General features: G+C 22.8%; 2 protein-coding genes across 9 annotated transcripts; one reads left to right on the top strand and one right to left on the bottom strand.

The window, feature by feature from the left end:
• Positions 1-3567: 3567 nt before the first annotated feature.
• LOC108003123 (uncharacterized) lies at positions 3568-16129 on the top strand. Of its 5 annotated transcripts, XM_062077986.1 has the most exons (19): positions 3568-7257; positions 7507-7867; positions 7963-8075; positions 8242-8393; positions 8502-8613; positions 8689-8871; positions 8975-9140; positions 9215-9981; positions 10052-10398; positions 10484-10617; positions 12256-12401; positions 12474-12701; positions 12772-13091; positions 13194-13511; positions 13596-13689; positions 13784-14759; positions 14843-15032; positions 15279-15377; positions 15451-16129. In XM_062077986.1, the coding sequence occupies exons 3-15, from the start codon at positions 8000-8002 to the stop codon at positions 13683-13685; spliced, it is 3039 nt and encodes a 1012-aa protein (XP_061933970.1). In that variant the 5' UTR covers positions 3568-7257; positions 7507-7867; positions 7963-7999; the 3' UTR covers positions 13686-13689; positions 13784-14759; positions 14843-15032; positions 15279-15377; positions 15451-16129. The 5 variants fall into 5 exon arrangements, with proteins under 5 accessions (XP_061933970.1, XP_016920736.1, XP_016920718.1 ...); XM_017065247.3 differs by having other exon boundaries at positions 12477-12701; positions 13784-15032; XM_017065229.3 differs by having other exon boundaries at positions 13784-15032.
• LOC108003138 (ethanolaminephosphotransferase 1) lies at positions 11246-20528 on the bottom strand. 4 transcript variants are annotated; one of them, XR_009830757.1, is made up of 11 exons: positions 19975-20490; positions 19381-19449; positions 19111-19303; positions 18790-19052; positions 18548-18705; positions 18294-18474; positions 18036-18212; positions 17839-17969; positions 12841-12924; positions 12468-12578; positions 11246-12398 (listed from the first exon to the last, which is right to left on the bottom strand). XR_009830757.1 is itself a non-coding variant. In XM_017065259.3 (8 exons), exons 1-8 carry the CDS (start codon positions 20044-20046, stop codon positions 17907-17909), a joined length of 1176 nt encoding a protein of 391 aa, XP_016920748.1. In that variant the 5' UTR covers positions 20047-20490; the 3' UTR covers positions 16024-17906. The 4 variants fall into 4 exon arrangements, 1 of the variants encoding a protein (XP_016920748.1); XR_009830755.1 differs by having other exon boundaries at positions 12468-12924; positions 19975-20528; XR_009830756.1 differs by lacking the exons at positions 11246-12398; positions 12468-12578; positions 12841-12924 and adding an exon at positions 16024-17659.
• Between the last annotated feature and the right edge of the window lie 8 nt (positions 20529-20536).

Raw genomic sequence — 20536 nt, 5'->3', positions numbered from 1 at the left:
CCCTCCTTTGATATTATATATAATTTCTAATTTTGCAGATTTTAAGGTAAATCAATTTCCTTTTTTCTTTTTTTTTTTCAAAATAATTTATTCTTATTAGAATGAAAATTAAATAATAGTAAAATAAAATCCATATTTTTTAAGTTAATATAGAGAATAATAATGAAATTTTATTTGTAATGTTTTATTTAACTGTTTGGAAGAAAATGAATTAAAACACATTAAAACAGGGCCCGCTAAATCTGACAAATTTAAATACAAAACTAATCAACGCTGTTCTACGCTTGATCGTTTCCATCCTTCATCGAGCAGGGGCATAATTAGATCATAGATTTTATCCTAAAGCTTTCATCGTCCTACATATCATATAGAAAAAGAGAGATCCTTTGTTTCTGTAATAGAAAAATGGGCCTATGAAGGAAATTCTTAAAATTCAGTGGAATGATAAAGAAATGATAAGAAAAAAAAAGAAAAAGAATTATATGAATAGAAATTTGAAACAAAAGAAGAAGAAAAAAGGGCCTCTAATATTTGATAGGAAAACGAACCGCGTTTCGAAACAAACGAGTAACACGCTTTTTAGGTTTAGATGCAACTTCGACCTAGTTCTCAAAAATGTAACTAGAAAGCACTATTTAATATGTATCCTGAATTTTTTTCCATTCCCTTAATTATCACAATTCATGTTCTTACGTCTTAATATATTTAAAAATTTAACATTATTATTAATAATTTATAACATATTATTATATATTTATAACATATTTGTTGAGATTTTATATTTGTTTCATGAAAACTTTCAATTTCATTTCGTATTTCTTTTTATTTTATTTTAAAAAGAAATTAATAGTATTTAATTCGTATTAAAGCAAAATATTACTAATCGATAATCTTAATGATGAAGAGATAATGAAGGAAAAAGATCTAATACAGCTCATTGAATCATTCAATTCAGTTTCTCAACATATCCATCTTATGACCTCATATTTTCATATGACATCAATATGTATGATACGTTCTCATTTATTAATTAATAAATTATTTTCATAGCCAATTGATCTATTTCGATCATTGTGCTATTAATTGATATTTACTATTATAAAATATTTACTGCTATAAAATATAAATAGTCGGATTCTTTTTTTTCTTTTGTTTTTTTCTTTTTTTCGAATATTTTTTGTGAACTTGAATACTTTTATATAAAGAAACTTTATGGTATGAATATGAAACATTTGTTAACCCTTTCACATGAGGGTTTATTTTTTTCTAACTATCATTTATCAAAATACTTCTATTCTTACTTTCGAATTGTTTGACAATAATCATGACTGATGAATATTTAGAAAGATAATTATCGAAGAATTTCACGCAAAAAATACTGATAAAACAAAAAAAAAATAGGAATACTAATAAAAGTTGAGTATTAATTATTATTAGTATATTCAGATTATAATGAACTGAATCACGTGTGAAGGGGTGGAACACTGAGATAAAATTATATTTCTGATGGTTTTATGTAATTCCAAAATAATCAACAATTTTGTAATGTTTTTTATTATGATTTATATAAATTAATATTTCATAGAAGTCTTTATATGTAAACGTGTATATACAATCAGTACTTAGATCATTGAATTTTCATATATAATATCATTGTCAATCATTGTCAAATGAAAAGAGAAAATGCAAGAATACAATTATTTAAGGAAGAGCCTGTGAAATATATGTGAAAGAATAATTGCAATTCACTTGTTGTATCATACACTTTAATTGGAGAAATCTGTTGCGTGTTAGTTAATGTTATTCATAGAATATTCTATCATTAGAAAAAAACGATAATAAACAACACTTTAAATCCATTCTAAACTGCAATTTACAATTTGATTTCATCAAAAATTGGTTTAACGATGCAGTTAACAAGAATTCAAGAAAGCTTTTTAAATCCTAGCCTTTAAGTTCTTGTTAAATGTAATTCAACATGCAATCAATTTCTCCAAAATATACTTTTAAGATTTATGAAGAATGATTGAGAAACGATATAGAATATATCGAATAATAGGAATAAATAAAAAGCATGAGAGATAAGTGTATATGTGAAAGTATGAAATGAATAAAACAAAAGACAAAATGACGATACGAAGAAGCCAGGCGATTTAAAATCGCCAAGAGAATTGAAAATTCTAAGTCTATAAATATATTTACAAAATCAAGTGCATCGTATTGTTATGTGGAAGAATAAAAGATGAGTGACAGAGCGAAATAATAAAAAGAATAAAAAAAGCAATGATTGAAAGAAAATGAATGAAAGTATGAAAGATTATACGAGTGAGAGAAAAATGATTAAGATGATTTCAGGATATAAATGATATAATAGATAACAAGAATCTAGAAATTATAAATATTAATTTTAAAAGAAAGGAGAGAGAAATTAGCAAAGATAATGCGAAATGAGAAAAAAAAAGAAGATAAGACAGTTATACGAACAAATGAGAGATGGCTGTTATATCAGTATTTGCATTAGCTAAGGAAAAAAAAAAATAAAAAAAACGCAATTTAGAAGTATATAATAAAATAAATCGATTGATTCGAATTTAGATTCCAAGAATTGATTGAAACTATTGAATGATTCATAAAAATGCGTGTGTATATGTGTATGTATGTGTGTGCGTGCGTGCGGGCGTGTGTGTGTGTGTGTGTGTGTGTGTGTGCGTGCGTGCGTGCGTGCGTGCGTAAAAATATGAATGAATCAATAAAAGAAAGAGAAAGATTAAAACGTAGATTCTACATATATATATATATATATATATATATATATATATATATATAAAATATATATATATAACGGAGGGAAGAAACAACTATCGTTGATTGCTATACTAGGCAAGTAGATATAGATATATAAATATTATATTAAAGAATATATAGTAGCGTGTCAGTATAACAATTTGTAAATGTGCGTCGCGGTACGTTTATATTAAAAATGCATTGACACTCATGCAAACCAGAAAAAAATCAACTATGAGAAAAAAAAACATTGATAAAAATATGAATTATATAGAAAAATAATTGATGGATATTGGTAGCGGATGTTTTGAATGTGACAATGTCAATTGTAAATGCATTCGGCTTTTTTCTAAACTTTTATTTTTTCTAAAGATATTTTTCTAATACTTGAAGATCTTACTTGAAATTATACTATGTTCGCCAAGTCGAATTGAATATAAACAAAACCATATGATCAAAATTTAGGGGAATCAAAATCGGCTTTACAATTCTAAGATATAAAATAAAAAATTTATTTTTTTCGTAACTTATTTGCAAAATGATTTGTAGTAAAGTATATGTAATATAATAAAAAAAAACATAAATTGTTTTTAAGATAAATATTTATAAAATTCACCAATCGCGATAGCATAAAATATATAATCATTAATTGAAATCATAATTGAAATCATTTGTCATATGATTTGATATATTTATTTCTGGCGACTTGATTTGATAAATATAATGATAAAAAAATAAAATATAAATCTAACCATTTTCAATAAAAGATTCATCAGATGTACAAATTAATTCGTGATCTTTTTTTTCATAAATTTAATACTTATTTATAAAATTATTTACAAATTTACAAAAAAATAAAATATAATTTAATTTAATTTCTATATATTTAGATTAGGAAAATTTCTGGCATTGTAATGTAGTAATATCATTTATAATTTAATATGTCGTTTACCAAACAAAATTATATGTTAAATGTGATAGTATTATATTTAATACTATTATTTAAGATTATGTTATTAATATTATTAATTTAGATTTTGTTTTGCTAATGATAGAAATTTTTAAAATTCAATGATTTTCAAAAATCTAAATATAGCGGATATAAGACTTGAATTTAAGATAAAATTATTTAATTAATTAATCGTGAAAACTACGAATTAATTTGTACTTTTAATATATATATATTAAAAAAATATTTTTAAAAATATTTTTTTTAGATTAAAAATGTAATATGTCAAATGTTTTTTTTTCATGATAAAGCTTGATAAAGCCGAATGCAATCAGTAAAAATATCAGTAAAAATATAATACGTGAATAATATGTGAAACAACATCAAAACCAAATAGAATTTCTTGCAATATAATAGTTTATATTAATTATGAGAATTTTTTATACTTAGAAAGTATAAATATATTCTTCGCTATTTTCGCGTCATGAGTATTCATTTGAGTTTGCTTTAAGGTCTGCATCGTAACGAACATTCTCGCGATAAAAAATAGGGACAAAATGAAAAATCACTATGAAATAAGTAAACGATTTGTTTCGTTGTATATTACATTCAGTATCAGCATATAACTGTAAATTTATGAACTAGCAAGCCAAACACAACGGATATAAGAGAATTTCCGCTTTTGAGGACTGACTTTTTTATGTCATAAATAAATAATAATTATAATAATAAAAATAATGATAATAATAATAATATTAATAATAATATCAATAATGATAATATAAAAAATAAATAAAGATGTGCGTTTGAATTGCTATTATAATAATAATAATAACAATAACAATAACAACAACAATAATAATAATAATAATAAAAGTAATAATAATAATAACAATAATAATAATAATATATTTTAAGGCATGTTTTCATCCTGCGTGTTTGGCCAAGATTTTCTATTGTTTATGAAAAAAATTATTTGTGTTGTGATAATGTTGATCTTGATGACCGATGTTCATTGAAATGATAATTGATTAAAAATTGAAATGATTATCAATAATAGGATCAAGAAAAAATATTGAGCTTTTACATTCGAATACTCATTTATAAGTGATCACTCAGATTTTCTTTTTAAGTTTTGTAATATAAACTAAAATTTATCTAAAGAAAAATGATAGATACTGGGAATTCTTTAAGATATCAAATATTACTATGAATAAACATGAATATCTATATTAAGTAAATAAGTAAATAAAAATTGATTCGAGTGTGAAAGCTTAATTAGTAATTAACCGGAAATTAGAAATTATGTTTTATTTTCATTTAATTTTAATATGTAATCTGCCAACATAATCGATAATAACATGAAAAAAAAAATAACAATTGATAAATTTGAAACTAAAACGTATGATATAACAATATAAATCATTATTATTCTTAGTGACATAAATAATTACTAAAAATAGAATTATCGATTCTAAAAATTTTCAGCGTATATTTTTTATTATGATCATTATTTTTACTTGATAATAGATTGGCAGTCAATGTACTAAATGTGATGCTTGATAGTGAATCGATGAGTCTCATGCAAATAATAATAAAAAAAAAAATCATAAAAAATAAGATTCTAATATCATCATATTTTGATGATAACTTAGACAATGTTAAGTCTATATAAATTCAAAAGAAAGAATCGAAAGAATATATGTGATTGTCAGTCGAATTATAAATCAACCGTAGACATATCGTAGAACATGACTATTTCAAAGAGATAGTATTACCGTTGTTTCGTTGATAATTTTTATAGATTTTATTGTACCGTGACCGCATCGCGTGCTCTTGCTAAACTCATTTAGTTGCTAAAAAGTAAAAATAAACAATTAACTTATTAAAAAAACAGCATCACTGATAAATTTGTTAAATATCTATAATAACCCAATATTGTTTTGTTTGTCAAAAATGTTATAGTTTCTTATTTATCAAAATGTATTGGAAAATGCATTGCTTCTGGAAAATAATTCAAAAGTTTAATAGAGTTTATAGTAAAATATCTAGGAAATCTTTTCCACAATTTAAAAGAAAATTAATATTTCCTGTTTTTCTAATTAATTATAATTAAATCTTAATATTAAATTGTCTAATATTTTATATTCAATATTTAATAAAAATTTATATTAATTGTGGAATTAAAAAAAATAATAAAAATTAAATATGGATTTTAATTAAATATTTTATATTATTTTTTTTATATTAGAAATTTATATATAGATGTAATTATTTTATAGAATTATTTTAGGAAATTGAATGATTCAAAAAATAGAATAAATATCTATTTATTAAATAGAAATAATATATATATAAATTGGTATAATTATTAGACAAAATTAATAATCTAAAAAATATAAATTCTCTAGAAAAATTAATATCGATCTTTTAAAATTTACAAATAATATTTCTAAATTTTATGTTTTCTATAATACTTAAAAATAATCTTAGAAGTTTCACGAGACGCGGCCATGTTTAACCAGGGCTATTTTTCTAAGTTGCAAAGCATAATAAATAATGTTATATTATCGTTATTACACATTCATTGAATCAAATCACCAGAAATAAAGTCACATGATCAAAATCTAGGGAAATCAGGGTCAACAATTTTTATATAAAATAGAAAGCTATTTTTTTCACACATTAATTCATTCACAAAATTATTCATTGTTAATTACATTAAGATTAACATAAACATCAAAACAAAGAACATAAATTGTTGAAATAAAAATTGTTAAATAGAATCCATTTTCAAAAAATAATCAATACTTGTAGATAAAGTTGATGTTCAATGAATATTTTAAATTTATATGAATCAATAAGGCTAATATTTTATTACTTAATATTTAATTTATAGCACGTCATTTACTTTGTTTCAGATGATTTGATCCTGTGAATGATGTATAGTATATATTATATTGTATATTAATATTTTAACTAGCCGAATATGTAATTATGAGATAATATTCAAACATAGTAAATGAACTGCATGGCTGCATATAAATATGTAGATATCTTTGCAATATCAACTAAATCGTGCCGGTTTGCACTTGAGATCAGTGCATGCGCGCACTGCGACGCATTTATTAGCCTGATAATTAAAATTGAAATAAAAACAAAAAAGTATGAACGAGGATTAGAAAATTGTAGAATATGATTTTTTCGAGTTACAAATATGCGATTTGAAATTCCAGTGTCGATTGATTCGATCGAGGAAGTACAACGGATATGAATTAGTCAAAGAAAAGACAAGTCCTAGATGCATGTAATACAAAGCTGGAATCACGTTAATATAAATAATGTGCTGTGTGTGCGCGCGCGCGTTGTGTGCATGAATGAACAAGAATAAAAAATAATATGATTACGGTGTTGGTTTTTGACCAGAGAACAAAATTAAAAATATAAATCGTTCTGTCAGTCACCTTACATATTATATAACATCATATTACTATGCTGCCATATAATATAAATATATGTTTACAGTAAGGAATATAATAATAAAATATTATAAATAAATATGTTATAAGTGATACTTTGTGATCTCATTTCTTAAACACAAAGATTTAATTTTTTTTTTTAATTTTTCTTTCCTTTGTAATTTTATAGAATGATTATTAGCAGTATAATAATTATTTATAAATATAAAAGTTTATTTTTTTTTAATAATATTATTTCAATAATTCTATATAGAAACGATGGATAATTTTAAATTTCTTATTACTGTGTTTTAGATTAATATAGATTAAAAAATATTTTAAATGGCGCTTTCCGTGATTAAATAGTTTTGTAGTTTGTTAAACTAGTAAAAGATGATTTAGTGATCAATTGCGCTGTAGAGGGGAGTATAACTTACCTACAGACTTATCATATAGTTTAACACATAACCTCAATGTTGCAATGTCTAAAATTTTTAGAAATTTTTGTGGAAATGTATAAAGTGTATGATATTGGATTTTTATATTCTTTGTGATTCATCAAATTATTCAATTTTTCTTTCTCTTTAACTTTACAATTATTTAAACATGTAAGCCTACATTTTGAGGTTATGAATGAATTTCATTATTTATAAAAAAATATATTTTTCTTTTATATGTACGTAAAATTAGCGATTAGTTTTGTATTAAATAATCAAATTATCGGAAATCAGACATTTTTTTAATATAATTATTGAATTTTTATTTTTGCAGATATTTTTATTGTCTGTAACATAATTTATGTTTTATTATGAAGCGACGTCAAAGAAGACCTGTTTTAGAACTTAATCAATCTCAATCTGGTTCTCATGAAGAATATATACAAAGTAAAGATATATAATATTTAAAAAATTTTTATTATTAAATAGATATTTTTATTTATTTATTATTAAAAAATTATATAAAATATAATTTAAAAAAAATAAATTTTCAGTAAAAATTTATAGATACAAATCGAAATTTTATATAATATCTTATTACTATATTTTTTAGATAAACGCAAACATATAAATAATGATTATCAAGGACAAAATGTACCTGTTAATCCATTGGCAAATTTACTTTGTCACTATAATTCAGATAGTGATACTGAAGATTCTAAGAAAGATTATAAATTAGATGATCAGGTTAATAATTTTTTTAAAGTAAGTAAAATCTTTTGGAATTATAATTTTTTAAAGAATATGTGTGAAAAAATATAAAATAAATTAAATATTGATTGTAAAAAAAATTAAATATTTGGAATTTTATAGGAAATTCAATTGATTGCGCCTAAGCAATCACTTTCAAAGGAATCTAATAATGTTGCCTTAACAACAAATTCTAATATACACTTATCACACCATATAAAGCAACAAGCATTCAGTAAAATTTTATTAAATTCATTTTTAAATTCAAATTAAAATTTTTACAATATTTTATTAATAAATATATTTTTAGTGTGGCGTGAATGTTTAGATGAATCTTCAGGTTATCCTTACTATTGGCATATTGAAACTAATGAAGTAACATGGGAAATGCCAGATGAATTGCGATATTTAAAAAATAATGTTAAAACAAGTTCTGTTATAAAATCACAACCAATGCAAGAATCTCATTGGGTTGATTTTTCATCTATTACATGTAATTAAATTTTTCAATGTATAATTTTTCAATGTATAAAGATATACTTAATATTTAATATATAATTTATAGTATATATTTCTATTATATATAATCTTTTTAGACCAACAACCTCATGAAAATATACCAGAAGGTATGATACCAAGAGAAGTAGTAGCTCGAAATCGTAATAGATATATTTGCAATGAAACTTTCCAAAAGCAAGAATTTCAAATTGATCAAGATACTGCAAATACATCTGATACCATGGATAACGATTCTGATGATGGGTATAGAGTTAAAATATTAATATTTTGTTATAATTAATTCAATAAATTTCTTAGAAAAAAATTTAATGATTTAGGAAGATAGAAATGATTACATCTTATGGGAGTGATGAAAGTGATTCAGATACAACTGATGACAATTTATTAAAAAATAATACATCTTCTATAGTTGAATCAAAGAATATAGATTCAGTAGTAAAATTAAAATGCAATGAAAAATATTCTTTGTCACTTCCTTTAATGCAATCACAATTAATTTCTCAAAATATAAATCATAAATATGAAGAAAAAGACAATGTAGAAGAATCAGTAACAGAATTATTAGATTTGAAATCAATTGAAGGAACAGAAATGAAATACTTAAAAAACCAAACTAAACAACAAAATGTAGTTCAAAGAATAAATGAATGTGTGGATAATCTTAATGATAGTCGATTTATTATAAAATCTATAACAAAAAAAAATAGCAAACATAATGTTAATTCTGATGTAGATTTTCGCATTTCTTTGGTACCTGGTTATGATGAAGATTCAGATGTTGAAGAAGAAGTTAAACAAGAAAAGAAAGCTCTATTTCCAATTCCACAAATTGATGAAATCACAGAAAATGTATCATCACATAAAAGTACACTTGATGATCAAACAATAAATAATAATGATGATATTAATATTGAAAGAAAAAATATACTAGAACAAAATAACGAAGACATTTTGGAAAAATTGGAATGTAGAGACGATTCCGGAACTAAATCAGAAGAAGATATACAAAAAGGAAACAAATTTATCGATAATTTGCACAATCGAAATAAATATTTTCAAAGAAAAAAACGGATTGCATTTGATGGTAAAAATATTTTATAAATTAATAAGAGTTATTAAAAAAATTAAATTCAAATGTAATAAATTTTTTTCAGTTCCATCTACAAAAATAAAAATAAATGATAATAATGAAGCAAGTAAATCGGAAGGAGACATACAACGCGAAGAAATAAATTCTTCTGATGAACATTTTAATGAAGTTCGAATTGGTCAACAAGAAGAATCTAATTCTGTAATTGAAAATGTAGAAGAAAATATTTCAAATTTCAAAAATGAATTGAATATCGAAGAAGAAATGAATAATTCAGAATCAAATAATGAATCTAAAGAAAATGAAGAAGAAGTTAATCTATTATCACAAATCATACTTGAGAAATTGAAATTTTTATCGGAAGGAAAACCAGATGTATTGCCAGTTCAGTTAATGTCTATTCAATTACAAGTAAATAAAATTCTTATTTCAATATTTCATTATATAATTATAATTTCATTATAAATAAATAAAAATATCGTATATTGTATTTCAGACATTGTTTGTTGCATGGGAGGCAGGTTGTTTAGAAAAGAATTATTTGCGAAAATGGTTGTGTGACACCAGTCACGAATTGGAACGCTTGGAACAAGATGCAGCACCATCTGGATGGCTATGTCAGTGGGATAGGTATAGTATACCATCTAAAATTTGTGTATTATTTCATATAAATAAACATGAATCGTACCAAGACATACAAGACATCATGTATGTTATACACGTCATTATTTTAAAAATTTTCAAGTCATATAATTTTCGCACGTATCGTTACAGTGAGATATTAAATGGTGAAAACGAATGATTAAAACTTTTATTTCGAATTAATTTTCTTCATAAAATTATATTTTGAATTTGGAAAAAATACATATCCATTTCTTTTGCTTTAAATTTCTTATAATGTATGTTTAAAATGTAATGTTTAAAAAATTAAATAGAAAATTTTTATGTTTTTAATAAGAAAACAGAAACTTAATCAATTTGATTTTATCAATTTCAGAATGAAACTTTACAAAATTTCTTACAAAGTTTTTAGGATCATTAATTTTACTTATATCCTTTAGAAAAAAATATTTAAATCAAATCTAAATTCATTGAAATACATAAATTACATAAATGTGCGAAAGATACCGCGTTATCATAAATAATAATAAAAAGATAGGTCTGTGTTCAGAGTGGAGCCTTAAAGACCATATGTGTATTATTATCTGAAATATCCGATGAACAAAAATGTATGGAAAAATTAATAAACTGTTAGTGATTTAAAACATGAAGATTATAATATCTAATATATTTAAATATGTCAAGAAACAAAATTTTAAAGTAACAAAAGAAAACTTATTTCGGCTAAATGAAGAAACAGAAACTGCATCAAACAATACAAGTGGATAAAATAATTCATTAAAAATATAATCATGGAATTTTTAAAACATTGAAAAAAAAACATAAATTATATAACTTAAAAAAGCTACTTACTATCTTAAGGGAATAGATGAAAACAGGGAAGATCATTGCTGGAAGGAAATATTAAGTGTTAAAAGAAGTTCACATCAAGTTAACTCAAGTTCTTCTTGGATGAAACCTCATGAAGAAACTCAAAATCTCAAGAAATTATATTCGCCGAAAGTCGAGTAATTGGAATAACTCAAGGAATACCAAAGTTGTTAGTCGTGTATTAAAATAACAATACTTGTAGACAATCGTAACATATATGTTATAAGAAATTACTTTTTTCTTATATTACATTCTATGTACATATTTTTAATGTCACATATATACGTCATTTGTTTCTTGTTCAAAAAAATACATTCCATCATGTCTAACAATTTGTTTAAATGTGGCGATTCAAAGACGTTTCCCTTAGTTTCTCAACAAGTGCACATCATCGTATATCTTCGAAAATCATTTTCTGGCCTTTGCGCCTTTAATTACACACATAATCAATTCACTTAATATTTCGCTAGCGTAACGCAGACGTTGTCGACGTAATTCTCAATGTTCGTGTTGCGGAAGACAGCGGCTTCTATGTAACTGCTAAGTAACACTTAATCCTTTTGTAATAAAAGGGCCTCGCTGACTTAATGGCACGCCGAGTTGCAGGTAGGAGTATTAACTGATTGTTTTCTAGCTAATAAATTGCTTCAGAACTCAAGGAGAACGTTCCTTTCATGGAGTAACGTCTCTCTAATGTTTGTTAATGTAAAAAAATGTATTCAAATAAACCTTTTTTATCTATCATTGTATTATATATTTTTGCGGGCTTTTTTCCAGGTCGCATAAGCGATATTATTACCAGAACACTACCACTGGAATTACACAATGGACCTATCCAGATACAAGCATCGCCGGTGGAGCTGAAGAAATGGAAATTTGTTCCACACCTCCTCCAATGGAACAAGAAGAAATTATTATACCTGGTATAATGAAATTATTATTATAAATGACTTGTATAATATATTTCCTTCATATGTATTTATATTTACCAATAGAAGAAGATGGATTGAGATCAAAGCCAAAGGAATCACAGGAGAGTGGTGAGATAGCTGAAGATATGACAATTCTAAGGAACAATGACATAGAAGCTCCACCTCCACCTCAAATTTCAAATCCAAGCCCACCTCCGCCGCCAAGAATTTATGCGGAAGATTTAAAAAGAGATAAGAGAAAACAAGATAAATGCAATGAAAATTTAAATGACAAAAAACATTTGGGAGAAGGTAAATCTTTGCATAAATTTTTCTTTTTACATAGAATTTTAAATCTAATTTAATATATTTTCTTCTTTAGAGAGAACAGCAATTACAGAAATAAAGCAGTTGGAAAATTCTACTGCATTATCATCTGCCTTATTATCACCTCAACCTTCTAATCTTGTAAATGTAACTAGCGCGGAACCTCTGCCGCCAGGAGTAGATTTAACCGAAGCACCTTACGAAATATCTGCAACAGCATTAAAAAGAATTATATATAGTGCTGTGCAACCACCAGGTAGTGCTCTTTATGATACAACTGCAAGAGATCCAACAGTTTCTATTCTAAGTCATCCAGCGGCAATAGTACAAGAACATTATCTTCAATATCCAACATATCATCAACATTTGCATGCTGTATGTTATTAAATAGTATATATATATATATAGTATATATATAATATATAGTAACTTTTAATCAGTAAGTTCTACAATTAATTTTTTATATTTGTCAAATAGCCAGCGGCCTTAGTACTTCCACATAAACATAGTGTGCAGCCTGCAATTCAATTAATACCTGACTATACTCCAATATATACAAATCATAAAGTTATTGAAAAACCGCCAGTTAAAACAGCAAAGGAATCTCTTGTATCTGCTTTAGATTCATTTTATAATGATATTGCACGCATAGAAAATGTTGAAGCAGAAAAAATTTCTCAAAGACAAGAAAATCCAGTGGAAGTATCTTCTTTATCAATAGAAGAAGTAAAAATGGAAACAGAACAAGAATCTATTCCTTTTGAAACTACTATAAAAGAAAAAAAAAGAAAAAGGGTAAAATATAACAAAAAAAAATAGAATTATAAATTTCATAAATTATTAATTAAGAAAAAAAATAATATTTTATTATTATTTCAGACAAGAATCGGTATTAGTAAGAAACATAAAGAAGTGTCTAGTATGGTAGCAAAATGGCAAAAAGTACAACAGAATTTTGAAAATACATAAATTGGTTAGTTAATCTAACATTTAAATGATATTTTTTTATATTTTTTAAAAAATATATATATATTTTACATATAAAATTTAAAATATTATTTTTTTAGCTGCAACTTGGTGATATTTAATTCATTCAACACAAATAGCGCACTATACTTTTTTCAGTATAGTGTTTCTGTACCTGTAATTAATATTATTATCCTACGCACTTTTTTTTATCTTTAAAATTCAAGAAATTTAACAAACGAAATGTGAAAAATAATGTAAAAATAAACAGTTTCTGAAAAATAATGTAAATTTCAAAGTAGAACACATTTTTTTTTTTATTTTTGTGTAGAAAGTATAAACTGATTAGTTTGATGCTCAATTATAAAAGAAATACATTATCATGATTTATAAGTATTTGAAATAAAAAGTATTGTAATTTAATCATATACAATTCCATTATTTTTACATATTTAGTTTTATATTATATACTTTTCAAAATTTAAAACTTCATTAATCTTCACTGAATCATAAAATCATAAAAGAAAAACAGAGAAAATGACAATTGCAAAAAAAAACAGCTAGAAAATTTTGCTATCCTCTATTTTATTATATTATTATAGTTTTAGCCTTCCAATCTTACAAAATCTTAAAAAATAATTAAAATGATGATTTTGATAATGATTTTTATTTTATAAATATTGAAAAATAAATATATTTTTAAAATAATAAATTTTGTCGCCTCTTAAAAGTATCGAAAATTATAGAGTTCGAATTAATCACATATTTTTAAAGTAAGTTTATTTTTAAAAATGGTGGCTATTTGTTTGTTTAAAGTTTTAAAAACAAATAAAATAAAATATTTTAATCATCCTTAGATATTTTCGTAATTAAAAAATTTTAAGGAAATTATTGGAATTCAGTATAATTGCAAAAATTTATTTATAATATTATATTCGTTATATAATTTTATTTGTAATAATATGTATATATGTGATTAATAAAAAAAGAAATATGTATATATATATATATATAAAATTTTAAATTCATAGTTATTTAAATCTTTATTTTTAATTTCAATTCTATGAAAATTTAAATGTAAATGAAATTAAATTACAAATTTTTAATTAAAAAAAATTATATTATTTAAAGTTTTTAATTTTAAAAATATTTAAATTTAGTTAGGTTTTTTGAAAAAGTTTATCAAAATCATAAGTGAATGGTTGTATAATCCAATTTATTATTAGATAATATAATGGGAAAAAAATAGAAAATATAATGAGTACTTCAAATATTAGTGACAAAAAAATAGTATCTGAATTACGAAAAAAACTCACACAGGATCCAAATTTAATCAATCCTTGTTTAGAGGTAATATTATTTAATCTTTTAAGGTTATATGATTTTTACTTTTATCTACTAAAAATATTTAAAATAAAAAAGTTAATTTTAATATTAAATTTTAGAAATTAATTTATAAAAAAATAAATAAATATACATAAATAATTTAATAATTTTTAATTTTTTTTAACTTAAAAATTCATTAATAAATTATTATTTAACCTTAAAAATATATATATATATAATTTGTTTTATTATATATTTTATTTTTTTTAGGAATATAATTTTACTGCAAAATGTTTAGAAAAAAATAAATATGATTATAATAAATGTTTATTATATGTTGAAAATTATAAAATCTGCAAAAAATTTTGGGTAATTGTATATGTATTATTAAATATAATTATCACGTTGTAAAAATATTTTATATATTTTATTGGTATTTTAGGCAAAGATAATAAACTATCGAAAGATAAAAAATATAAAACCCTATATTCCTTTACCAGAAGAACGACAAAAAATAAAAGCAGAATATTTACAATCGGAAAATAAATAATGTCTCTTACATAATTTTGACATGCTTTGATTTGACAAGAATTGTAATCATATAATAGATTTAAATTTTTTAATTTTTATTATAAAAAATTAATTCACTCTTATTAATTAAATAATAATAACTTATTAAAATTTGCCAAAATTTGATGAACTAATATTTTACTAATATGTTTGTTCATTTAGATTTATTAAGATATTATTAAAATTTATTATAAAACATTTTTTTTTTAAATATATTAATTTATAGTTTAAATTTGTATAAATAATTAAAAACAAAAATGTCTTAAGTCAAGTTTATTATCATTGCTTAATTTAAATTAATTTCTAGGTTCAAGAATAAAATACTTTTTTATAATTATTATATTCATAAAATGAAGTTAATAATGATATAATGATCATTCATTTAAATTACATATATATAATTTTATAGTTACAGTTTAATTATAGTTATCAAATAAAATAAACATATAATTGTATTTTGCGTTTTTAATTATATTATCAATAGATTAAAAATATATAAATAAAATGTACATATAACTTTTAGGAATAAACAAAATATAATTTATGTAAAATGATTGTTTTTATCTTTGGCAAAAACGAAGATTTAAAGAATAATACATTATACATATTATATTCGATGAATTATTAACAATATAAACTTACAAACAATATGTTATTACATATGAGAAAAAATTAAATATCTAAAGAATAAAGTTATATAAGAATACTTCAATTAAAATAGATTACATAGTTTTTAGATTACTATTTATACAAGTGTATTCATAAATATTTCAATTAAAAAATTTAGCATTTCGAAATAGTTTCATATTCATTCATGTTAATTTTTTTTTTAACTATTTATATACATACACTAAAATTTACAAAAAATTTGTTACCACTATTTAACATTCAACTCTTTCTAAGATTTCAAACAAATGCAAATTTGTTTTTTTTTTTAAATATAATATATTTTCTACAGAGTATTTTTAAAATTATAATTATTAATAATATGAAATGGATTAATAATATATTAAATTAACAAATAAAAAATTTAACTGAATATTCATATAATCATTTCAAACTTTATGATGCAGTCATTAAATGGAATCAAATATAATTATCAAATAAAATCAATTAAAATTTATAATAATTTTTAAATATTTTTAAATAAATTTTTTAAAACATTTTTAAATAAATTAATTTTTTCATGATTGATTCTAAAACGTGGAAAATATTACTTGATTTAGATTAAATTGATGTTTTGAATCCATTAACATTTATAGAAATAAAAAATAATTTAAATAATAATTGAAATTTACATTCTTTTACTCAGCATTGTAATATATTTTGTCAATATATTTTTCATGTGAAAATTTAATTAAAATTAATATGTATTTGATTGTAATAAATCGAGATTAATAAAAAAGAATTAATTATTATATGATGCCTATGTTAAAAAAATTATTTTATATTTCCGATTATAATATAGATTTTATATATTTTTTCCACGTTAAAAATTTATATTTTTTTATTTCATTTTAGAAACATGAAGCATATTTTTTTATTAGTTTCATTAATCCTCGAGTTCTTTAATCTAGCTCAAAATTTATTGATTCGTGTGTTAATACACGAAATTTTGTACATTTGCAAAAATATTTTATTATTGGAAACTGATTACTATAAGTATAATATAACATATACATGCATTCTTACTCAAAATAAATAATCTCTTTCATGTATCTTATTATAGATATATACCAATATTATTCATCTCTATCATATTATCCATCCGTATATCATTCCAACTTGCTCAGTTTTCATATATTACGAAAACTTTTTCCTTTAATAATTATTTTAAATAAAAAAAATTTCTGCAATGGAGAAGATATTCATTTCATGAGAATATTGAGCAAGCTAGATTTATAATTTTATTTCTCAGACAATACATATTAAAAACGAAGAATTCGATGTGCATTCAAAGCTAGAAAGCTTCGCATGTGCAAAAATAAATATTCTATGCACAGTCAGAGTTACGAACAGAAAAATTCATGAAATAATTATGTAATTATATCATAATAATATAAGATTAAATTGTTTTATCTCTGCAAATGAATAATTAATATTACATAACAGGTACTTCTTCTTTTGAATATGATCAGTGATGATTACATATTTGAATAAACTATTACTATCTACTGTTAAATATTTGCATATTTATAATCAAAATGCATTTTTTTCTTATTAATCATAATTTCAAAATTTCTTTCTGTTCTATACTTACTGATTCGTAGCTCTTTCCGACCGTTTGTTCATATTTCTTCGTTTTTAACATGTATCGTCAGCAAGTAGTCAGTCTGTACGATCTTTAATACGGAATGTATAAATACGAAAATGACGACACATTTGACGTACCTAAAGAAATAATAATTTATTATTAATAATCAAATATTTTGTTTAAAATATTAAAATAAATCTTACCACACATGTTCCATAATGAATATGTGCTAATAAAGCTATAATAGCAAGAATATATGTAAACACTAAGTCTATATTAGGTAAGATAAATGAAAATATTGCTGCAACTGCTATAGGTAGTAATATCCATGATAATAGTTCACATCTAGTATTGCTCATTTGTGATACAATTAAACGACACTGTAAATTTTAAAAAGCATTAATTTTTTATTAATAAAATAATTTTGTATTAATTGTATAAATCTGATATCTTTCTCTTACACATATATTTGAAAAAATAGTTCCAATTGCTAAAAAAATTATTCTGGGATCTTTTTCTATGATATTACTAGGTGAATGGACTATCCAAATTGTTGAAATCATAAAGAGTACTGCTAAAGGCAATAAAGGTCTTATAGCATCTACAAATGTTCGCATTTTACCAGTTTTATCTCTATATGATCTAAAAATTGAAAATACTTTTTAAGCAGAAATCATGAATAAAAAATAAATTATATCAATTTAATTGCACTGACTTGTATATATTCCACAAAACCACAGGTAAACTAGATACAATTGCAGTAACATAAAGTAATATTTCAAACATTACTCCCACTGGTATACCACCAGGAAAAACAATTTTCCAAGTTCTATGTCCACCTATACTAGATATGATAAAAACAATAATAGTACCCTAAAAATTAAGATAATCATAAATTATTGTTATTTTATTTATGTCTATTAGTAATTTGCCAAATATTTTAAAATAGAAACTTACTACCATAGATAGGTCATATCCCCAAGGAAGGAATAATACCCCTGTATTATACTTTTCCCAATGAGTCAAATAGAAACTGATAAACACATTCCATAAGATGAAATACATTCTTAATGGTGATACACTAAAATCTGTCCGTCCAAAGACAGAAAACATACAAACACTAATAAGCATTGTTGTCCAACTGTCTAATCCGTGATCAAATAATTCTCCTAAAGGTCCAGATGTCTGTGTACGTCGTGCTTGTTTGCCATCAATACCATCTGCATTATATTAAGTATAATTATTTTATAAGTAAATTAAGAATGAAATTATACTTACCAAGAGTATATGCCATAAATACATTGAATGCACCTAAGGCAAAGACCCATCTTGGTATAGGGGGATATTGTAATTTATCATCACTTGATGCATATAAATAATAATCATAAAATGCAAATAATGTAAAGTTGAACACAGTAAAAAGAAATCCAAAGAAAGTTAATACATTTGGAGCAACCCATTTTGGACAGTACTGAAAAAGAATTTTAAATCAATTTAATTAATTGTAAAAAAATTAATTGTAAAAATAAATTTTAATAGAAAACATACATGAACTACTTTATTCCAAAATGGATGCATAATGTATACACTAAGAGGACTTGTATCCACTGAGCTATACTGAAAATATAAAAATTAATTAATTATAATAAAATTCATAGATTTTTAAATCTTTTTTTAAATCAATTATCCTTAATATTGTAATTCTTAAAATAAAATAAATCTGAAATTTAAAAATAAAAATAAAAATCTAAATATTTTTAGATTATAAGTTTAATGTATAAATGAACTTTATGTAATTATAACATATATCATTTATATATTTATTATGAAACAATTAGTAATTAATAATTAAAATAATTCAATTAATTAAAACAAACATTTATAATTAAAATTTTAGTAGTGTAAATAAATCAATTAAATAATAATCTTCAAATTATAATAAATAATTATAATAATACAATTTCTTCAATAATTAACATATAATTTTATAAAATATAATAAAAATAAATTTATAATTTCTAAAAAAATCTTATTAAATATTTTATTAGATTTAAGAAGTAATTTATAAGAATTTTAATTGTAGAAAATCAAAATTGTAAAATATTAAAAAAGTGAAGATAATTATTCATATAAGAAACTTACTTTATAAGTCTCGAAGCCGGTAAGATGTTGCTCAGTAAGATATTCGACTTCAAAACTTAACTTCTGATACATTGTAATGCGAAAATGCGTCTAACCACTATGTTTCAAAAAGACGTACTTTAATCCTACTATAGAATCAATTAATTCTATTTCACTTCATCGAAATATTATTCTCCCAAAATATTGTTCATGTATCTAGGTTATAAGTATACAGATACAGAAACTTGTATTTTCACAAAGCACGTGCTTGCTGTATCATGGTTTGCTAAGCGTCAATTCATAGTAACATCGATTTATGTGAACAATATATGTTCAAAAATGATTTCATTCCGGTATGCAGAATTTCTGAAGGCTAATTCTCACGTATTTGTAATGTAAAACCACAGTCAATTTAAATGAAATTAAAAGCGAACAATAAAATGAAATTTTATCTATGAAACTGCGTATTGATGGTTATTTATTTTTAAATTGATTTGAAAGTAGGCGTATCCTTGGAGAATATCTTGTTAGATAATAGTCGAAGATAATCCATTTGAAAGGGTCAGAGTTGTACATATCTATA

Source organism: Apis cerana, linkage group LG8, assembly GCF_029169275.1.
Source record: "Apis cerana isolate GH-2021 linkage group LG8, AcerK_1.0, whole genome shotgun sequence".
NCBI lineage: Eukaryota > Metazoa > Arthropoda > Insecta > Hymenoptera > Apidae > Apis > Apis cerana.
This window is presented reverse-complemented; position numbering and strand designations above follow the sequence as displayed.